Below are 18,237 nucleotides of genomic sequence, written 5' to 3'. Positions count from 1 at the left end.
GCATTGAAAGGTGGTAGCAGACCTGCAAGCAAGGTGGCTCTTTCAAAGCCCTGGCATTTGTGGCAGAGCAGCTGCCAGCAGATGAAAGCCTCGGGCTAGAGGGCAAAATGCTGTCATGTTGCCCAGAAGGGGCACCTGGCCAGTCCCTTCCGGCTTCCCAGCTTCCTGAGCGAGAGGCAATGCGGGATCCCATCGGGGTCGGTCACTGGGACAGAGGTTCAGAGTCGTGCTGTCCGGCTCGGGATGGGGCCTTTACCAAACTCCATGCCAGTTGCCGGTGTGCCAAGAGGGTGGGCATCATTTCACCTTTCCAGTTAAACCAAGCCTTTCCCTCCATTTGCTCGAGCTTTTTTTTTTTTTTTTGTAGTCCTGTGCCAAAAGTGGGTTTTGAAATTTGAAGCAAGATGATTTTGCCTTCCATACGGCAGAAGAGTCCTGCTTTCCACAGAACGTAACAGCAACGTGGCAGGTTTCTGGCTCCCTAGCAACAGTTGGTCTTTAGGACCTACCAATGTGGCAGCCGCCTTTGCTAGCCACCCATTGCCCTTCAGCCCAGAACATGGTGTGCAGCAGCGGTGCAACGGCCCAAGGGCTCTGCTGCGGGTGTGTGCACTCCGCTTCAAACGTGTATACCTGGGCTGCAAGGACTGGAAAGGCAGCATTTTTGCCAGCACACTCACTCTGGAGGAGAAGACGAGCATGCAGCATTTTAAGAGGCAGTTTTTCTCCCCCCAGCATCCAACAGAATCGTTCTGAAAGTTGTAGTGACCAGAGATGCAAAGCAGATCCAGGCCACTGATCCAGGAAGAGCTGTGATGACCAAAATGAAGCCCAGGGATTCCTGCATTCAGGTCCCCGGCAGGGACCCGCAGCTGCTTGGGCTTCTGAGAGACCAGCATGCGAATTTCAAGTGCTCCAAACTGCTGCAGTCTGACCCACCAGGAATCTCCCCCACCCCCCGGAAGCTGTTGAGCGGAGGGCCCCCTTCTACGTCAAACAGCACCCCAGAGTTCCACCATGCAGAGCGTTTCCTGAGTGTTCCTGGAGGCGACAGGGTGACCCCGCAGGCCTGCAATAATGTGGGAGAGCGCGAGTCCATGCAGGATACTCTGCTCCTTTCCTCTCTCTGGCTCTCCACCCTCCAAACATGGATGCCTCCCCCTCTGGGCGCCGCTCGGGGCTGGGTCATTTGGCTGCCTCGTTTGCACACTGTCTACCCTGGGACATCTTGGTTTGGGTGCCTGAGGCTGTATTCTGCTGCCACGTGCCTCTGCCCCACAGGTTGGCAAGGGTGAAGAACGCTGGCATTCCCCTTGAGAGGGCACATGGTGTGATTCTGGTCTCCCCTTTCTGGCTCAGATTCAGCCTAGGCTGTTGGGCACCGAGCTGGCAGGGGACAACCTGTCGCCACAGCTTTTCCTCTTGCCCACCAGCATTGAGCAGACTCTCTAAGAAGCAGCTGGCACATTTCTCCTCGACCCATGGGACTCCTCGTCCTGTGAGGAGAAGAGCTTAGTGGCCCCAAAATGAGGAAAGCGAGGGCAAGGAGAGGCGGAAAGGTGACAAAGGGAACATGGTTTTCACCCAAACTGGGTTTATTCTGTGAGAAAGCTTTGTAACTTATAACGACCCGTTTCTTTGCGGTGACTCCCTCTTCCACTTCAGCCCTTTTGCCACCTCCAATAAAGTCCCGCAGGGGATGTCGGCCACCAGGTGCCTCTGCCATAAAGCAACAGGCGGGGGGGGGGGGGCAAGAAGGCCTCTTTTGTTACAGAATGCCTTGCCCTGGCTGCCCCCCCTTCCCCCTCTTCATTTTAAGATCTGCACCACTATCAAGAGTTTCCCATGATTGGCGGTAAGCTCCCCTTTCAGAGTTTTTACGCCAACCTCTTGACCTGCCAAATTTATACCCGGAAAGAAATGCATTGGCTTTAGCGGCAGATCAGGGCTCTCCAGCTGCTCCCCAAGTTTCTGATGTGTTGAGTGGAACCGGGGGGGGGGGCATCCAAGAGGGAGGGGGGAGGATGCCCTGCAGGTGCCTAGAGGAGCAGAGAGGAAACCTGCCTTCCTGGCCTCACTGGATCTTGGTGTCCACCCCAGGACCTTCTTCCTCGTCGCTGTCTGGCACCAGCAGATCCACAGGGAGCACACGAAGCGAGTCATACTTGGGGGGTGGAGTGCCGGGCACAGAGCCAGTCCCTTGAGCACCTGGGGGACTGTCGCCCAGCCCCCCAGCTGCTGCCTCCTTCCCCTCCTCCCCACAGAAGCCCAGGTTGGTGTAGGCCTCCACTTTCTCGCAGACGGATGGAAGGGCATCGGGGGGCCTGGGGGCTGGCTTCCACTTCAGCCCCTTGCCCCAGGCAATCAGCTTCAGGACGCTGATCCAGACAAAGTCAATGAGGATCTCCCCGAACTCAATGAGGCACAAGACGGAGCCCCCCATCCAGAAGCCAAACTGTCCACCGAGGCTGGAGAGGAGCCAGACAATCTGCCGTGGGGAGAGAGGCCGAGGTGAGGGCAGGGCAGGGCAGCTCAGGCGTCCCCAGAGCAGAGATGCAGGGATCAGCTTTGCAGCTTGGCCAAACTCTCCTGGCCAGAGAGGGGCTGGGGCTGGGCTGTTCTTATGGTCCCACACGGGGCCAACATGGAGGTGAGGATCACTCACCAATCCAGCTCCTGAAGCCAAAAGCCAGACTTCTAAAATTCTGGATTTCAGATACGGAAAATGGACTGTTTCTCCTCGGTTGCAAGGAGCTTTGAGCCACTTCCTGGAGTTTCCTCATTGCTTGCCAAGCAACCCAGTCACCCCATTGTCTCAGGTCGGCCTCTCCTACTTTTCCCAGATGCCGACATTGTTCCTGCCACATGCAAAGCAGGGCTTCCTGTAAGCACACCCTCCTCCCACGTGACCTGAAGAGGCACCTGCCATTGCGTTGCCCATCCCTGCTTATCAATGAACTCAGCCCCTCTGTGGGGGACAAGCCTTCACAAGACCTCTGGTGAAGGAGGGAGCTGGACTCAGACCTTTCGCCACCTCAAAGGTGCCACTTACAGTTGTTGCCGCAGACTCTGAGATGGTGCGGTAGTTGTACTCCTGGAAGTAGATGCTGAGCTTGATGATTCCGTTTCTGTGACAGAGAAAGAAGGGACATTCAGGACTGCTCAAAGTGTGAGGCAAGGCCTCCTTTCTGTTTCTCCACACCCTTTCCAGCGGCTCGTGGTTTTGGGGTTTTCACAGAACAAGAGACTCATAAGAGTTTGAAGGGACCTCAAAGGACCTCCGTGCAAGGTCTGCCAGAGGACCCAGATTGTTGGGGGCAATTAAGCTGACTTTGTAATAATGCCGCTTGGGTGTGTGTGTGTGAAAGCCCTAATAAGCAGGCATATACATAGAATGAAGGCTACTGCTAAGCTTATAAGCCGCCCTGAGTCTTCGGAGAAGGGTGGGATATAAATGGAATTAAAATAAAAAAATAAAATAAAATAAATAAATCCCCGCCAGAGGACCATCCAATCCCTCCTTGACCCCTCAGCAATGACCCGGCTGCTTCGTGTGTGAGCCTGCTCCGTGGCCGAGAGGTCATAGAATCAGGATCCTCCTGACATCCTAGCCTGAGCCTCCTTCCGCTTCTCTCACCCAGGGCAATGCAGAGTAGGCCCACCCCCTCCTCCATGCGATCCTGCTTTGCATTTCTGAAGAGCACTCTCGTATCTTGCCCTCAGGATGACCGTGCCCATATCAAACCCCCAGAGCCTGATCAAGACCCACAGAGTGAGCCAATTACGTCCCGTCATCTGGACTCTATGATCCTGGTAATGCAGGCAGTATTTGCGCTTCCAGCACCTCCATCACGCTGCTGGTGCTGGTGCTGCTGGTTGAAAATGGCAGCCTGGTGCTTTCATGGGGATTATCGGCTCTCTCCCACGCCTGTCCTTCTTCCTCAACAGATGCATCTTTACATGCTGTCCCATCCAGTCAGTCTTGACCACATTGATACCTTCTCTAGGGTGATCCATCCCTGACCTGCTCCTTCAGGTCTTTCAGTGTCTGAGTCTTCTCCTTCAAAGTTATACCTAGCTCTCCCAGCTTGTCTTCTGCAAATTTTTAAAATGCCTCCTCAACTCCCTTAGTCAAGGATGAAAATGTCAAACGGCCCAGAGCCCTGGGGCCAGCCCTCCAGACTTCCCTCTTGGAGTGTAGCAATTCAGCCAAGATCTAACATCATCTCCTCGTCTCTTGTCACTTTTCAAAGGAGACCATCATCAGATACTCTGCTGAAGGCTTTGCTGAGACCCAGTGCCCGTGTCTGCGCCAGGTCTTGGGCGCCTTCTCTCTCACTCCAGGGGGCTGAGCGATATCCAGCTGGCAGGTTGAAAGGTCAGGCTGGGCTGCTCAAGTCTCAGAAGCCAAAGGGGGCTCCGGTGGGCTTTCCTCTGCCCCCGCCAGCCCCCCCCATCACAGCAGAGCTCAGAGAGGACAGGACTAGAGCCACAGCTGGGGCAATGCCCTGAAACAAACAGGATGGGACTTCACAGGGTTTTGTATCAGAAGGTGAAGGCTGTGACAAGATGGGTTTGAGGAAAGTTCACGAGAAGAGGGAAGCCTGGACAAATACGTCGTACGTAGCTTATTTCTGACAAGAAGGGGCAGGTGTTTGGTTCCTGCAGTGATTGGGGATTGTGGGATTTGGCCCTCTGCGCAGAGACACAAAGGTGAGAGCAGTTGTGATGGGCAAGGAAGCAGAACTGGCCAGGCCTACTCCCCGTTGACCCACAAGTGAGCTGGGCTCCCACAGAGAGGACAGAAGCCCCTACATGCCTTCCAAGGGACGTTTCCCTTTGCCTTCTACACTCAGGGCTGGCTGAGCGATGGCGGTGACTCAATGATTTGTGCTTCTTAGATTGTAAGCCGCCCTGAGTCTTTGGAGAAGGGCGGGATATAAATGGGATTAAAAAAATAAAAAATAAAATAAAGACTCAAAGCCGCTTGGTCAACTTCAAGAGAAAGCAAAGGACGAACCGGGTCCAACCCTCCCCATCCATGGCCCTCGTGTGGGACGGCTGCCCCTCCCAGCCTCTCACGCCGCCCAGCAGCTGCAATGGAGGCGTCCTACCGCGTGGGCGACAACGAGGGACTCACACTGACGCACCTGTCCAGAGTCACTTTGGTCGACGTGTCTCTTTCGTAAGACAAAATATGGAAAATCCAGTCCTAGCAAGAGGAAAGCAAGGGACACAAGCAGGTCATGGCAGGGGACAGATGCTTTCATGGGGACCAAGAAGTGAGAATTTTCCGCTTGGATACCTTTTTTACTTCCACTGACTTTTAGAATTTAAACTATTGAACACGGGTCCCCCGACTGAGTCGGGGGGGGGGGCCTGAAGGTGCTGCTCAGCCCCCCCACACACGCAGAAGAGTCAAGATGGCTTGCCCGGCCCTCGGAGAGGCAGGTGAGGAGCCGCTGCAGGCAGGACTCACCTCTGAAGCTTCGGAGGGCCAGTCCGCCATGGAAATGGTCATCTTGTACTGGGTGTTGCTGCAGGAAGAGATAAAAGATCAGGCCTTTCTCTCAGCACGCCCCCCCCCAGGCCCCGCTTGACCGCTCAACCGCTCTTACTTGCAGGTCTCCTTGCAAGACTGGATGCACGTCTGCCGATGCTCCTGGCTCGTGCGCAGGATGGAGTAGCAGTAAGCTGTAGGGAGAGAAAAGCTTGTCTTGGCACAAGGCTCTCGGCTGCTAAGCTGAGCTGAAATGTTACCTTTAATTCTGAAGGAGAAATGCCTCGGGCCAAAGTTTTGCCTAAGGATTAAGATGTGGGTCTCAGCACATCTCTTTCTATTGGGAGCAACACACCTGCAGGGGGCTGGCACTAGCTGTGCTTTCAAGTCCGCTCCACCCCCAGCCTAGGGCCAGCCGGGCGGTAAACCTCCGGCAACTCCACAACTCCATTCTCTTGTCGGACCCATACAGCTGGGGGGCAGCTCCGCTGGGGGGGGTCATACCCTCCATTTCCTCACCCCAGTCGGGATAATCCTCGTTGTTACAGTAACGGGCCCCTTCGGGCAGCGGGTAGGAGTAGTGGGCACACTGGCAGATCTTCACCATCTTGGCTTGGAAGCAGGAGCGCAGGCAGGCCTGGAAGAGGACGGGGTCCTGCTGGCCGTGTGCTCCTCAAGAGCAGGGCCCAGCTCCAGCCACTGGGCGCTACCACCACCCCCTTGCCGGTTCTTAGCCAAATTCCCCCAAGAGGCCCCCAAAGAGGGGCCGGAAGAGCTCTTGGGAATGTCACCATCTCAGCCCTCCCCCGCACCGGCACTGAGCAGTGGTCCTTGTCTGGGGGTGGGGGGCAGCAGCACTGCTCACCTGGATGGAGTACATGGTTTTGTACTGGTTTCGGAAGGGGCCCATCTTGCTGCCAGGGTGGGTGCAGTTGGCACAGGCCTCCATCTCCTTGGCCTTCAAAGAGGAGACACCAAGGGCCCTCCTTAGATCTGGGGAGCAGCCCCAGGGCTCTTCCCAGGGGGCAGGCAGAGGAGGGGAGCCCAGAGACGAAAGGCCCTCTCCTCCGCAAGCGCCCTCCTCCCCCAGCTGCAAAGGGCGGCTCCTTCCAGAGGTCTGAGCTGGCCTCTCGCAGGAATCAGGCCAAGGGCCACAGCAAGTGGCCAGCCGGTATTCCCCCCCCTCCCCCGTTTGGCTCTGGCTAGAGAGGGCCCCCACCCCTCCAGGAGGGAGGCTGCCAGTGCAAAGTGTTGCTGCACGGCTGGTTTTTCTAAGGAAAAGCACAAAGGATTATAAAGCGGGAGTGCTTGTGCAACCAGGAAAAAGGGGCCACCCAGCACACCCAGAGATGGGGAAGCGCCCTCGGCCCCTCTCAAGGACACGGCGGCCCTGAGCAGTTTTGAAACTTCCCCAGCAGTTTCGGGAGGAGACGCAGGCAGATTCAGAAACCGACGGCCCTTTTGCTCTTTTGGGTGGGGGTCCTCCCCCTCCTCCCCCTGCTGAACCAGGGCAGCTCCATTCTTTCTGAGCAGCCCCACAGCCCAGCCTGGAGGGCCCCCCTGGCCCTCTGCGTCTGGGGGTGGGGTGGGGGGAGGCCCCGAGGTGGCTGAAGCGCTCGCTCAGAGTGCCCACACGGCCCTTCTGCCCACGGAGCGGAACAGAGCAGGGAGAGAAAGCTTTGCCCTCTCCTTCATAAGGGGAAGCTCCCCCCCCCAAGAGAATCACACATATAGGCACCCTGGATTCCCCACACTTGGCTCGGTCTGGCAGAAGCACCGTCCACCGCCTGTTCCTTGAGCTCAGCCCCTGGGCATCAGCCCCAGCAGGGTGGCTCACTTCCTGTGATGGAGCCCAGCTCACCACCCTGGGGCTTGCAGGAAGCGTTTCCCACAGCGCAGGGGGAAGCCCCCCCCTCCCTCAGCATCCGTCAGGAGCCAAGGCAGCCAAAGGCCACACTGCTCTCTCCAAGCAGGGGCGGGGGATGAAGCTCCTTCTCAGAGCTGGGGATGCCGCTGTCTCACGTGAGCCCCAGCCATCACTGTGGGTTTTCCAAGGGGGCTTCAGAGACAGTTGACGCAGCAGCCTTCAGAGACCACTCCCAGCACTCGGCTTCCTGCTCTAATCACGGGCCGACTCCCGGATGGGGAAGCTGCTCAGCTTTCAAGGTTCAGAGGGGAGCGGGTCTCCGGCCTCTTCAGGACCCCCAGCTCAAGACCTATTGGAGGGCCGTTCATTAATGCAGGCCGGGCCAGGAGGTGACCCCCTTCCCCTCCCGGCTGCCCCATTTCTCTTGATGGGAAAAGACACTAAGGGCCCAGGACTCCAGTGCAAGGCCACAGAAACTCTGGCCATAAAGACCAGCCAAGGGGGCTGTGGGCAAGGGACCCTCCCTTCGCACCCACAACAGATCAACATCCCAACGTGCTCACCCTCTGGCCATACCGCAGTCTCATAGCGACATGAAAGGGGGGCCCCCTTCCAAAACAACAGGGACCCCAACCAGAAAACCCCCCACCTGCGAAGCAGCGTAGTCCTCGTAGAGGTTCTTCACCGGAACGTCGGACCCGTTGAGGGTGCAGTCACTGTAGGGGGAGCCCATCCGCTCCAGTTCATCCTAGGAAGAGAAGCCCGAAGAGGCGGCAACAGTTGCTTCTGGCCACCTGGCACAGACGGCGTTCCCCCCAAACTGGGCTTCCCGTTCACCTCTCCGGGGAGTGCAGACCATGGAGGCCTTCTTGGGAACCCTGCATGTTCATCCCAGGAAGGGGAAAGCGACGCTCCTGATGCGGAAGACCCCCCCCCCCAGATTCCCTTCCCACCCTGGCTGGGTCCCAGTTCTCTTCAGGCGGTCAGCCCGGAGCGGCCCACCTACCACCAGGACGCCAATGGAGGTCTCGGTCCCTGACATGGCGTAGATGCCCTGATCCTTCAGGAAAGGGAAGCTCCTCTGCTCGTGCAGCATCAGCCGGGCTCCGGCCGTGGAGGTGAGGAAGGGGATGTAATCCTTCTGGCTGATGTCCAGGATCAGCTTCAGCCCTGCAGAGGCAAAGCCCCACAGTCATCAGCCGGGGGGGGGGGGTCCTGGGAGAGAAAGGGGGTGCAGAAACAGGGGTGCAGCCTATCTTCACTGTTTGTCAGGGCTCTTGTCTCGGCAGCCGGAGGGCTGGGGGGAAATCCAATGGACACCTCTGCCCAAAGGGCTGGGGATTGGGCCACACCCTGGAGAAGAGCAGAGCACAAGCTTGGGAGGCCTGGCACCCACACTTGGCTGATGTGCCTCTGAGCCTGCAACAGAGTGCTCCTTTTGCTGCTCCGGTTTGCTTCGGGCTAGATGTGCCCAGCCTTTGGAAGGGGGCTTGGCATCGAGGCCCACATCAATTCAGCCTGGATGAGCAATGCCAACCTAAGGATAGTTTTCCTTCCATCACCAGAGCTACAGCTGGCCCTGATCATCACAGCTGCAGTGCAGGACCCCGAGGCGCTTTCTCCCTTTCTTGGGACCCTACAGAGCCTTCCCCCCTCCAGCTGCAGCCCAGACAGGCCTTGAGACCTTCCCCAGAGGGCTGCCGGACCTGGAGCTCTCCCGCTCCCCCAGGTACCCACCAAACTCTGCCCCCGGATTGGAGGAGATGAGGGGCTCCTTCTCCACCCCCCAGTTGAAGACGTAGCAGTTGCCGTGGTCCGGGTGGTAGAGGTGGGTGAAGTTTCTGCGGGAAGCCAAGCAGTAAAGAGATTATTCTCACAGGGAGAGTTCTGGGGGTCCCGGCCAAGGGTCTCTGGTGCTGCCCTTGGGGGTCTTTCAGGGAAACCCTCCATCAAACCCTGAGCTGCACAGAGAAATTAGAAAATTCAGACCAGGCCTAGTGTTTCCTTCCGGTCTGACTACCCAGGGAAGGTTATTCACGCACTGGCCACATTCACGCAACCCAAAACTATGAGTGTCAAGGTGCCTTCTGGCATCACCCAAAACCGGACGGCCAGCAAATCACTTGCCGCAGGTTTCTATGGAAACAAGCTGTTCTCCTTCCACGCTTGTCAGCCACCTGGGAGTCCCAGACATCCAGCCTTTGGAGGAGGCCCTGAGCCAGGAAGAGCCAGCAGGAGCCAGCAGTGCTCGGATTAACTGAGCCCGTGTGAAGCCAGGCCTCAGGCCTCACTGGTCAGAGCCCTGGTTTTGGCCTCCAGAAGGAAGGGCGCCTCCGAAGCTCCCCTCTTACAGGTTCGGCTTCTCTGCAACTGTCCAGCCTACCTCACAGGGTTATTGCTATGGTGAAAAGGGGAGGGAGGATATAACTCCAATAAATTCATTGACACAATGAATATTCTGTCCTGTCGCTCCATGCTTCTTTCCAGAAAAAAATGGGCCCAGCCGGTTCTAAGCAAAACAGCCCTTTTGGCCAGAGACTTTCCAAGCAGCTGACCAGGCCTCTCTGGAGGGCAAAGGGGGGGGGAACGCTGCCCTGAGTCCTGGAGGACTTGTGGGGATGAGTAACTCAGGGTGGCAGCCACTGGGGATCAGCAAACTACGGACTGAGTGCAAACCAAATAAGGGGTTTGCTGGCAGATGGCTGCGTGCCGAGATGTGTCAATCAGAATAGAGCTGGAAGGGATCTTGGAGGTCTTCTAGTCCAGCCCCCTGCTCAAGCAGGAGAACCTATACTATCTCAGACAGGTGATTGTCCAGTCTCTTCTTAAAAACCTCCAGGGATGGAGCGCCCACAACATCTGGAGACCAGCTGTTCCACTGGTTAATTGTCCTCACTGTTAGGAAGTTTCTCCTTAATTCCAGGTTGCTTCTCTCTCTGGTCAGTTTCCAACCATTGTTTCTCATCCTGCCCTCTGATGCTTTGGAGAATAAACTGACCACCTTTGTGACAGCCTCTCAAATACTGTTAACATGTCCCCCCTAATTCTTCTTTTCTGTAGACTGGCCATTCCCAAATCATGTCAAGTGTTTGTCCACTAGGACTCCAAGGCCCTTCTCACAGTTACTGTTTTAGAGTAAGATTTCACCTAATCTGCACTTGTATCTTTGGTTTTTCTTCCTAGATGTAAAATCTTGCTTTTCTCCACATAAAATTTCATATTGTTTGATTGGGCCCATTGTTCAAGTCTGCAAAGATCATTTTGGAACCTGAGCTTGTCTTCTGGGCTATTAGCTATTCCTGCCAGCTTAATGTTGTCTGCAAACTTGATGAATTCCCCTTCAATTCCCTCATCTAAATCATTTATGAAGATATCGAAGCGTACTGGGCCTAAGGCAGAACCTTGTGATACCCCACTGCTTACTTCTCCCCATGTAGATCAGGCATGTCAAACTCGTGACGTCACGTGATGTTGCACGACGTACCATGACTTTTTCCCCATTGCCGGCAATGGGGTGGGCGCGGATTCGTCATGTTGCATCCGGCCTGCGGGCTGGCGACTTGACATGCCTGATGTAGATGTAGTACCATTAAGGACTACTTGTTAAGTACAGTTTGTCAGCCAGTTACAAATCCATCTGCTGGTGATGCTGTCTATCCCACATTTTTCTAGCTTACCAAGAAGTAGGTTGTGGTCTACTTTGTCGAATGCCTTGCTGAAGTCTAAGTATACTGTGTCTACAGCATTTCACTGCTTTATTAATTTAGTCATTTTGTCAAAGAATGAAATAACATTGGTTTGGCATGATCTGTTTGTAACATACCCCTGCTGGCTACTAGTTATAATTTTGTTTCTAGATGTTCACAGATCTGTTTTTTAATTATTTTTTTCAGTATCTTCCCAGATATTGAAGTTAGGCTGGTTAGTCTCTAGTTTCCCGGATCTAGTTTTGGGGGGTTTTTGAAGATGGGAACCACATCAGCTCTTTTTCAGTCCTCTGGTAGGGTAGATCTGGCTTTCAAGGGAAAAACCAAACAATTTGGTGAGGAGGGTCAGCTGTGTCTCTTCAAACAGGAGTGGAAAATGTTGGCTGATTGATCGCTCCAGGCAAGGCAATGGCCGAAAGGACAGGCAGCTGCCCTCCGAGCCGAGTCGGCAGACACAAGTGCCACAGAGTCTCAGCCGAGACCCAGAGAGTTTCTGCAAGGATCCAGGAGACGGCCAGGGAAGGGCCACAGGCAGCGGGACCCCCAGCTGCCTTCGCACCAGAAAAGCAAGTGAAGTTCAGCCTCACTATGGCTTCGTCAGGCCAACCTCAGCCATACCTTCCCAGGGAACCCTGCCGAGCGATGGATGTCTGCTCACCCCAAAGATTTCTGGGTACCCAAAGAACAAGCCTCTTGGCCAGGAGCAGCTCCAGAAACGGAGAGACCACCCTGCCTTTCCTTGTCTGGCCTGGGGAAGCCCCTCTGCTGCCCTTGCACAGGGAGGAAGCCTTCCCTGCCTCGTTGGTTTTGGCTTTAGCCAGGCTGGCTTCAGCTTCTCCAGATCTGGGACCGAAGCTTTTGCAAAATCCTATTTCAATACACAGGATCTTATTTCTCAAAGGGTAATCCACCCAACCTGACTGGACTGGATCGGGCTAGAAAGGGAAGTGGAGGAAGAGCAGACAAGACGCTCTTAGCCCAAAGGCCGAGAAGGCGACACCCTCATCCCTCCTTGAACATCCCCCACCCTGGACTGGGACCACGGCTTGCGTCACCAAAGGGAGTGTCTCTGCAGACCACACACACACACATTGTGGCTTGTGGTTGTCACCACACTTGGTAGAGCCAAATGCACTCATTTCCTGTTGCATCTCTCACTCAACCCTCCGTCATCTCCTTACGATTCCTCTCCTACCGATGAGATCTCTGCGGGATCAGTTCAGAATCTGTAAATGGGGAGCAATGAACTTGCTTGTGGGGTGGTTTATGGGAAGCACTAGTTCTCTGCCTTTTCCTTGGTTCATCCCAGGCTGATTTTTATATCCTGGTTTGTTCTGCAGACTGCTGAATATAGGTTCACACAGAACACATAGAATAGAATAGAATAGAATAGAATAGAATAGAATAGAATAGAATAGAATAGAATAGAATAGAATAGAATAGAATAGAATAGAATAGAATAGAATAGAATAGAATAGAATAGAATAAAGCTGGAAGGGACCTCAGAGATCTTCTAGTCCAGCCCCCTGTTCAAGCAGGAGAACCTATTTCACACAGACTCGTACAAGGCTCTACAATTAAAGACGGAACTGATCAAAATGCTAAGCGAATTCTCCTGCGCACATACCTATGATTGCAAGGCTCAGCTCCATACAGACATGCCAAGATCATGTCCTCTGCCTGGTAGCCCATTTCAATCCTTTTGCTCAATGGCACTTTGGACAAGATGCTGGTAGACTGCAGGATGTACCATTCAGTCACCGCCTGGGCCGCGCTGGTGAACTTCCGGTAGAAGCAGTGGGGGGTGAGGTGTGTGCACTGAGGATGCAACCAGGAGGGAAGGGAGAACATGATTGGAAGGGAAGCCGAGCAGCCATGAGCAGCATTGGCCTTCTCAGGTACATAAACAGCTTGCAGGTGGGCTGGCCCAGAAATTAGGAGCTCTTTCCAGCTGAGCAAGTGACCTGATGGGGTCTCTTCAATAACTTCTAAATAGACCCCCACCATCTGGCCCACGTACCAGCTGAGCTGCCAGAGGAAAGGTCTAGTCAGAAGCTCAGAGCTGCCAGCACCACCCTGTGGGGGAGCTGCCCTGTGGTGTGCCATCAGGCAGGGCTGCCGGGGGAGGGGGTGGCACATTGGCATGCTCAGGAGCAGGGGATGAGTTCCTCATCTGTGGGGCACAGGGGAAATCCTCCTCCTGCTCCCCTGCTTACCAGTTTCAGAGCCAGCTTGTACCTCCTGGCTTCCGGGTTGCCAAAAGAGGAGTAGTTGTGCCCTCCGAGGCCAAGAGAGCCGTTCCCAAGGATATCACGGATGACCGGATGCGCCGCATCGCTGTCGTCAATCAGGACCAGGGGGATCTGGTTCCAGAGCTGCAAGTTGAGCTTCTCGCTTAGATTCGCTGCAGGGCTCGCCGAGGCATTCTCCTGAATAGGCTGCAGGATCCTTTCAAGGGCTGCCTCAGTCAGCACATCCAGATCGTTCAGGTAGGGCTTCACCTTAGAATACCTGAGACATGGGCCAAAGAAAGTTCACGCCAGGTTTGATGATCACAAGTGGAAAATACAAAGAGGATCCTGTGCAACCACACACACATCTCCAAACAATAACTGGGCACTAGGCAAACCAAGGGCCATGTCGAAATCCTAAGGTGCCATCCGGCTTGCCTCCTTAGGACAGGGAGGTCCCCTACTTTTGAGCTTCTCCAGCATCTGCAAGCTAACCTGTCGGCACCTCCCACCCGGTACCTTCTCTGCTGGGTCAAGAGCCTGGCTCTCGCCATGGGCACCAACTGTCCTGCAATTTGGTTCTTCGGGCCAAATCAAGCTTTTTACTGCGGAGAGCAGCCTTTGTGTGTTCCTGTCCTCGGTCAAAACCAGTGGGTTGGCCTTCTGGCTCAGGGCAGCCTAGATGGAATCCCATCACATTTTAACAGCAATATCAGGTACAACTGATGAATGCCAGGTTGTCCAGAGGCCCTCCCGATACCGGTCTGGATCCCTGCAGAGGGAACTCACCGGAAGGGACTTGCATTGCAGATGGTAACAGCGGGGAAGGTCAAGGTCTTGAAGCCGATGGCCAGAGAGGCCGTAACGCTGTAGGACAGGTAGGTGTTGATGAGGATTCCCCACTGCCAGAAGACCAGCGAGGCGAACAGCAGAGTCAGGAAGAACCAGATCAGTTTCTTCTTCGGACCCTCACAAATGATGCGCTTGGGCCCGTGGGTGTTGGTGTTGTCGCAGTACCAGACCAGCAGCTCCTGGTAGGTGTACCCAGGGCCCTTCTGGAGGCGATGGAGAGCCTTCACGAAGTACTTCTTCAGAGTCATTGGAGAAGCTTTTGAAGAACCACAGAAAAAGTCTGTGACATAAATGGAACAAGAAAAATGCCCAATTTCTCATTGGTTGGAATAAGCAGCAGCTTGAGAATAAGAAGCGACAGTGGAGACAGCGGCAGGCAGGGTGGTGGCGGCAGTGGTAGCCCTCAGAGTCTTAGATCAGGGGTCTTCAAACTTGGCCCTTTTATGACTTGTGGACTTCAACTCCCAGAATTCCTCAGCCAGCTTCGCTGGCTGAGGAATTCTGGGAGTTGAAGTCCACAAGTCATAAAAGGGCCAGGTTTGAAGACCCCTGTCTTAGATGATGCTAGAATGGAGCCCTGAATATGGGAGAACCTGGAACTTGAACCCAGGAGAACAAACCTGGCACCATGGGCATCACTGGAACCTGATGGCACCCTTGGCAGAGTTAGGTTCCCAACCGATATTGGGACAGTTGAACTCCCTCCTCCCACTCCGTAATTACCGTGTGCCTCTTTGTCATTTGACACGCAGCAGCCTCGCCCAAATGCTCTACCTGTCCAGGCAGTTTATAATAAGCTCCTACAACAATGTCAAGTACGCTTCTCTTCCCTTTTGTTGTTCCACAGAACCATCAGCAGAATTCCCATGCTCTGATTTGTGAATTTCTGTGCAAGTGTATTTTCTACTTTGCATACCCTATAACATTTCCCCTCTTTCCTCTCCTCCTGAGTAAGCTCTAGCCTTCCAGGGCTACATGCCAACAAATTCCCGTCCTCTTTTGCGGACAGCTCCATGACAGAAGGCAGAGGAAGGAACAAGGGGTTCTGCTGGGTCTAATTCTTTACCAACAGGGAAGATCTGGGAAAAGGAATGAAGGTGACTAATACTTTGGGAGAAAGGGAGTGTGGTATTCTGGAATTCAGGTTATAAAGTTTAGTTTAGTTTAGTTTTATTAAATTTTTATACCGCCCTTCTCCCGAAGGACTCAGGGCGGTGAACAGGGCATATCATAAAAATACAAAAATACAAAAGTTAAAATAGAATTAAATTAATGCCCAAAATAAAACAATAAAATATACAAATATTTAAAACCCTAAATTAACTCCCCATCAGGCCAGGCCAGCTTGTTCGAATAAGTGGGTCTTTAACCCGCGCCGGAAGGAGCGGAGATCCGGTGCTCTCCGGAGCTCAACCGGCAGTTGATTCCACAGAGCCAGGGCGCCCACAGAGAAGGCCCTCCCCCTGGGGGCCACCAGCCGGCATTCTCTGACCGGAGGCACCCTGAGGAGGCCCTCTCTGTGGGAACGCACGGGGCGGAGGGGAGTTGACGCCGGCAGCAGGTGGTCCCCGAGGTATTCCGGACCCATGCCATGTAAGGACTTAAAAACCATCACTAAGACCTTAAACCTCACCCGGAAGACAACTGGTAACCAATGCAGCTCGCGGAGCAAAGGTGTAACATGGGAGTACCGGGAAACTCCCAAGACAACTCTCGCGGCCGCATTCTGTACCAGTTGGAGCCTCCGAGTGGTCTTCAAGGGAAGCCCCATGTAGAGAGCATTGCAATAGTCAAGACGAGAGGTCACGAGCGCATGAGTGACCGTACACAGGGCATCCCGGTCTAGATAGGGCCGCAACTGACGCACCAGGCGAACCTGAGCGAAAGCCCCCCTAGAGGAGGAGAAGAGTCAAGCTTGTCTGTGGATTCCAGAAAAGGAAATTGGGATGGCAGGCAGATGTCAGACCCCCCCCCCAAAAAAAAAGTATTTGCCTGCATATTACTTCTTTGCCTGTGTAGTTTCACTTTCCTTTCCAAGTGGCTAATGGACAGACTTTCACCCTACCCTGAATTACCTGCTAACAAACCTGCCATTCCCTCCCTTAAGGAATGGCTTCATCAGCTGCAGAACATTTGAGCAGTTGTTGGGAAAGCTCTAGATAAAGCCAGAGCAGCACATAAGGCTCAGGCAGATAAAAAAAAATATGGAAGCCTTTCTGAGCGGGGGATAGAGTTTACCTTTCCACCAGATGTTTGCAACCGCTGCAACCGTCCCAGAAGCTTGGACCGAAGTATATTGGCCCTTTTCCCATTAAGTGCATTATGAATCCTGTCACAGTAGAGTTAAAACTTCCTAAGAGTTTACGACAAATCCATCCGGTGTTTCACTACAGTCTGTTGAAACCCAGCCTGCCCCTGCTCCTCCTGCTCCATCCGTTATGGTAGAGGGTGAGCAGCATTTTAAGATCGACATTTTAGACTCTTGCAAACATCATGGTTCTATTCAGTATTTAGTTGCCTGGAAAGATCTCCCTGCTTCAGGGAATGAGGAGGGTCTATAGGGAACATGTTAAAGCACCTAGGTTGCTCAAGCACTTTCATGCACACTATCCTGATAAACCTGATTAATGTGTTTGTTTTCCCTCTCTCTCCCTTCCCTATTTTCATTTTGCAGGTGGATTTGTCATTTTATTAGGGGGACCGTATGTCAGACCCAAAGTATTTGCCTGCATATTACTTCTTTGCTTGTGTAGTTTTTGGGGGGTCTGCCATTCTGGTGAGAGGGGGGCTACTTGACTGGGGAATGTATTTGCCTTGCTATGCTCTGTCATCTTTGAAATGTCTTCCCTTCATGAGAAAGGAATGTGGCCTGAAAACATCTGCCTTATCTCCAGACAGGAGCCTGGGACCATTGGGAAACCTTGAGATGGGCACTAAATCATCAGGTTCTCAAAACAACCTGGCACCTATGGATTGGCTGGATTTCAACCGGACAGTTAGACACTGGGGGGGAGTTTTCAATGGGCAAATTCTTCAAACCTTGTTTTGCTGTACTGCTATCACTAACCCTTAATAAAAGTTCCTTTTGAAACAATGCCTGTTTCAAGAGTTCTGCTTTCTTGGGAGACCTAGTTGAGGCTGGTCCTTACATAAGGTCAGTTCCAATGATTTGAGATTATTGAGGAGAAAAGTATGGGAGATCTTTCAAAGGAATATTCTAAGGATACTATCACAAACAGCTCCAGCAGAAACTCTATGGAAGACATCAAAACATCCCAATGAAGAACAACAGCAGCTTCCTCGAATGCTGAAAATGTGCGTGGAGAATAAGAAAGACTGGAGAAATGCCAGTTTGAATAGACCCAGGTCTCCCATGCCAGGCAGGCTGCATCCCAGCAACTGAAGGGAATGTTTCAGGAACTTCAGGACCCCGAGAACCAGAGGGCCCTCAGATGGGTCTCTCCGTTGGGTGCCACTCTCAAAAGCCTTTTGAGCAGCTTATTGTTCTCGCTTGCCTCAGAGCAGGTGCCATCCTAGCCACGAGAGTGGGGCACAGGCGGGCCCGCAGGAGCCCGGCTCGTCTTTTGGCAGCTTCCAGAAGCCAGGATGCACCTCTCCAAAGGTGTATGGGATATGTAGACCAGGAGGCTCCCAGGTAGCTCCCTCACCATGACCCCCCAAGTTTAACACTGACCTAAAGCAACAACATCCTGCAAGCAACAGCCACAGGGAATGTGTGGAAGAAGCAAGCCAGGGTGAGAAAAGGGGGACCGTTTCTGGGGCCGAAGGATTAGGGGAGGATGCAGGCTGCTTTTCTAATTCTTTTGTCTTCAAGATACATTTTGTTCTGTCCAGTGAGGCCAAGGCACAGCTTAAAGGTCTCTCCAGGTGAGCCAGGGCAGGCGTGTCCGAGTCCCTCAGTGCTGTGGGAGAAGAGGACAGCAGCCTAGCGTGGTGAGAGGTGCAGCTGGCAGGCCAGAAAAGGCTCCCGGACAGCGGTTTTTCCCGATGCTCCCACACGGGAGGCTCCAGCATCTGCTGGGGATGCGGCTTCTTCAAACGTGGAAAGGGCAGGCCTGG

At 53.8% G+C, this 18,237-nt stretch overlaps 1 protein-coding gene across 1 annotated transcript; it reads right to left on the bottom strand.

Moving 5' to 3' along the window:
* Positions 1 to 2,074: 2,074 nt before the first annotated feature.
* Positions 2,075 to 14,405, bottom strand: SCNN1B (sodium channel epithelial 1 subunit beta; the record flags this gene model as incomplete). The annotated part of the gene is made up of 13 exons (XM_083372419.1): positions 2,075 to 2,488; positions 3,053 to 3,128; positions 5,151 to 5,212; positions 5,480 to 5,537; positions 5,619 to 5,694; positions 6,020 to 6,137; positions 6,366 to 6,458; positions 8,017 to 8,115; positions 8,374 to 8,537; positions 9,105 to 9,208; positions 12,702 to 12,892; positions 13,291 to 13,585; positions 14,095 to 14,405. The coding sequence occupies 13 exons, from the start codon at positions 14,403 to 14,405 to the stop codon at positions 2,075 to 2,077; spliced, it is 2,061 nt and encodes a 686-aa protein (XP_083228545.1).
* Between the last annotated feature and the right edge of the window lie 3,832 nt (positions 14,406 to 18,237).

This window comes from Vipera ursinii, assembly GCF_947247035.1.
Source record: "Vipera ursinii genome assembly, chromosome: 13".
Lineage (NCBI taxonomy): Eukaryota > Metazoa > Chordata > Lepidosauria > Squamata > Viperidae > Vipera > Vipera ursinii.
Note: the sequence above shows the minus strand (reverse complement) of the source record. Positions and strands in the feature narration are given on the sequence as shown.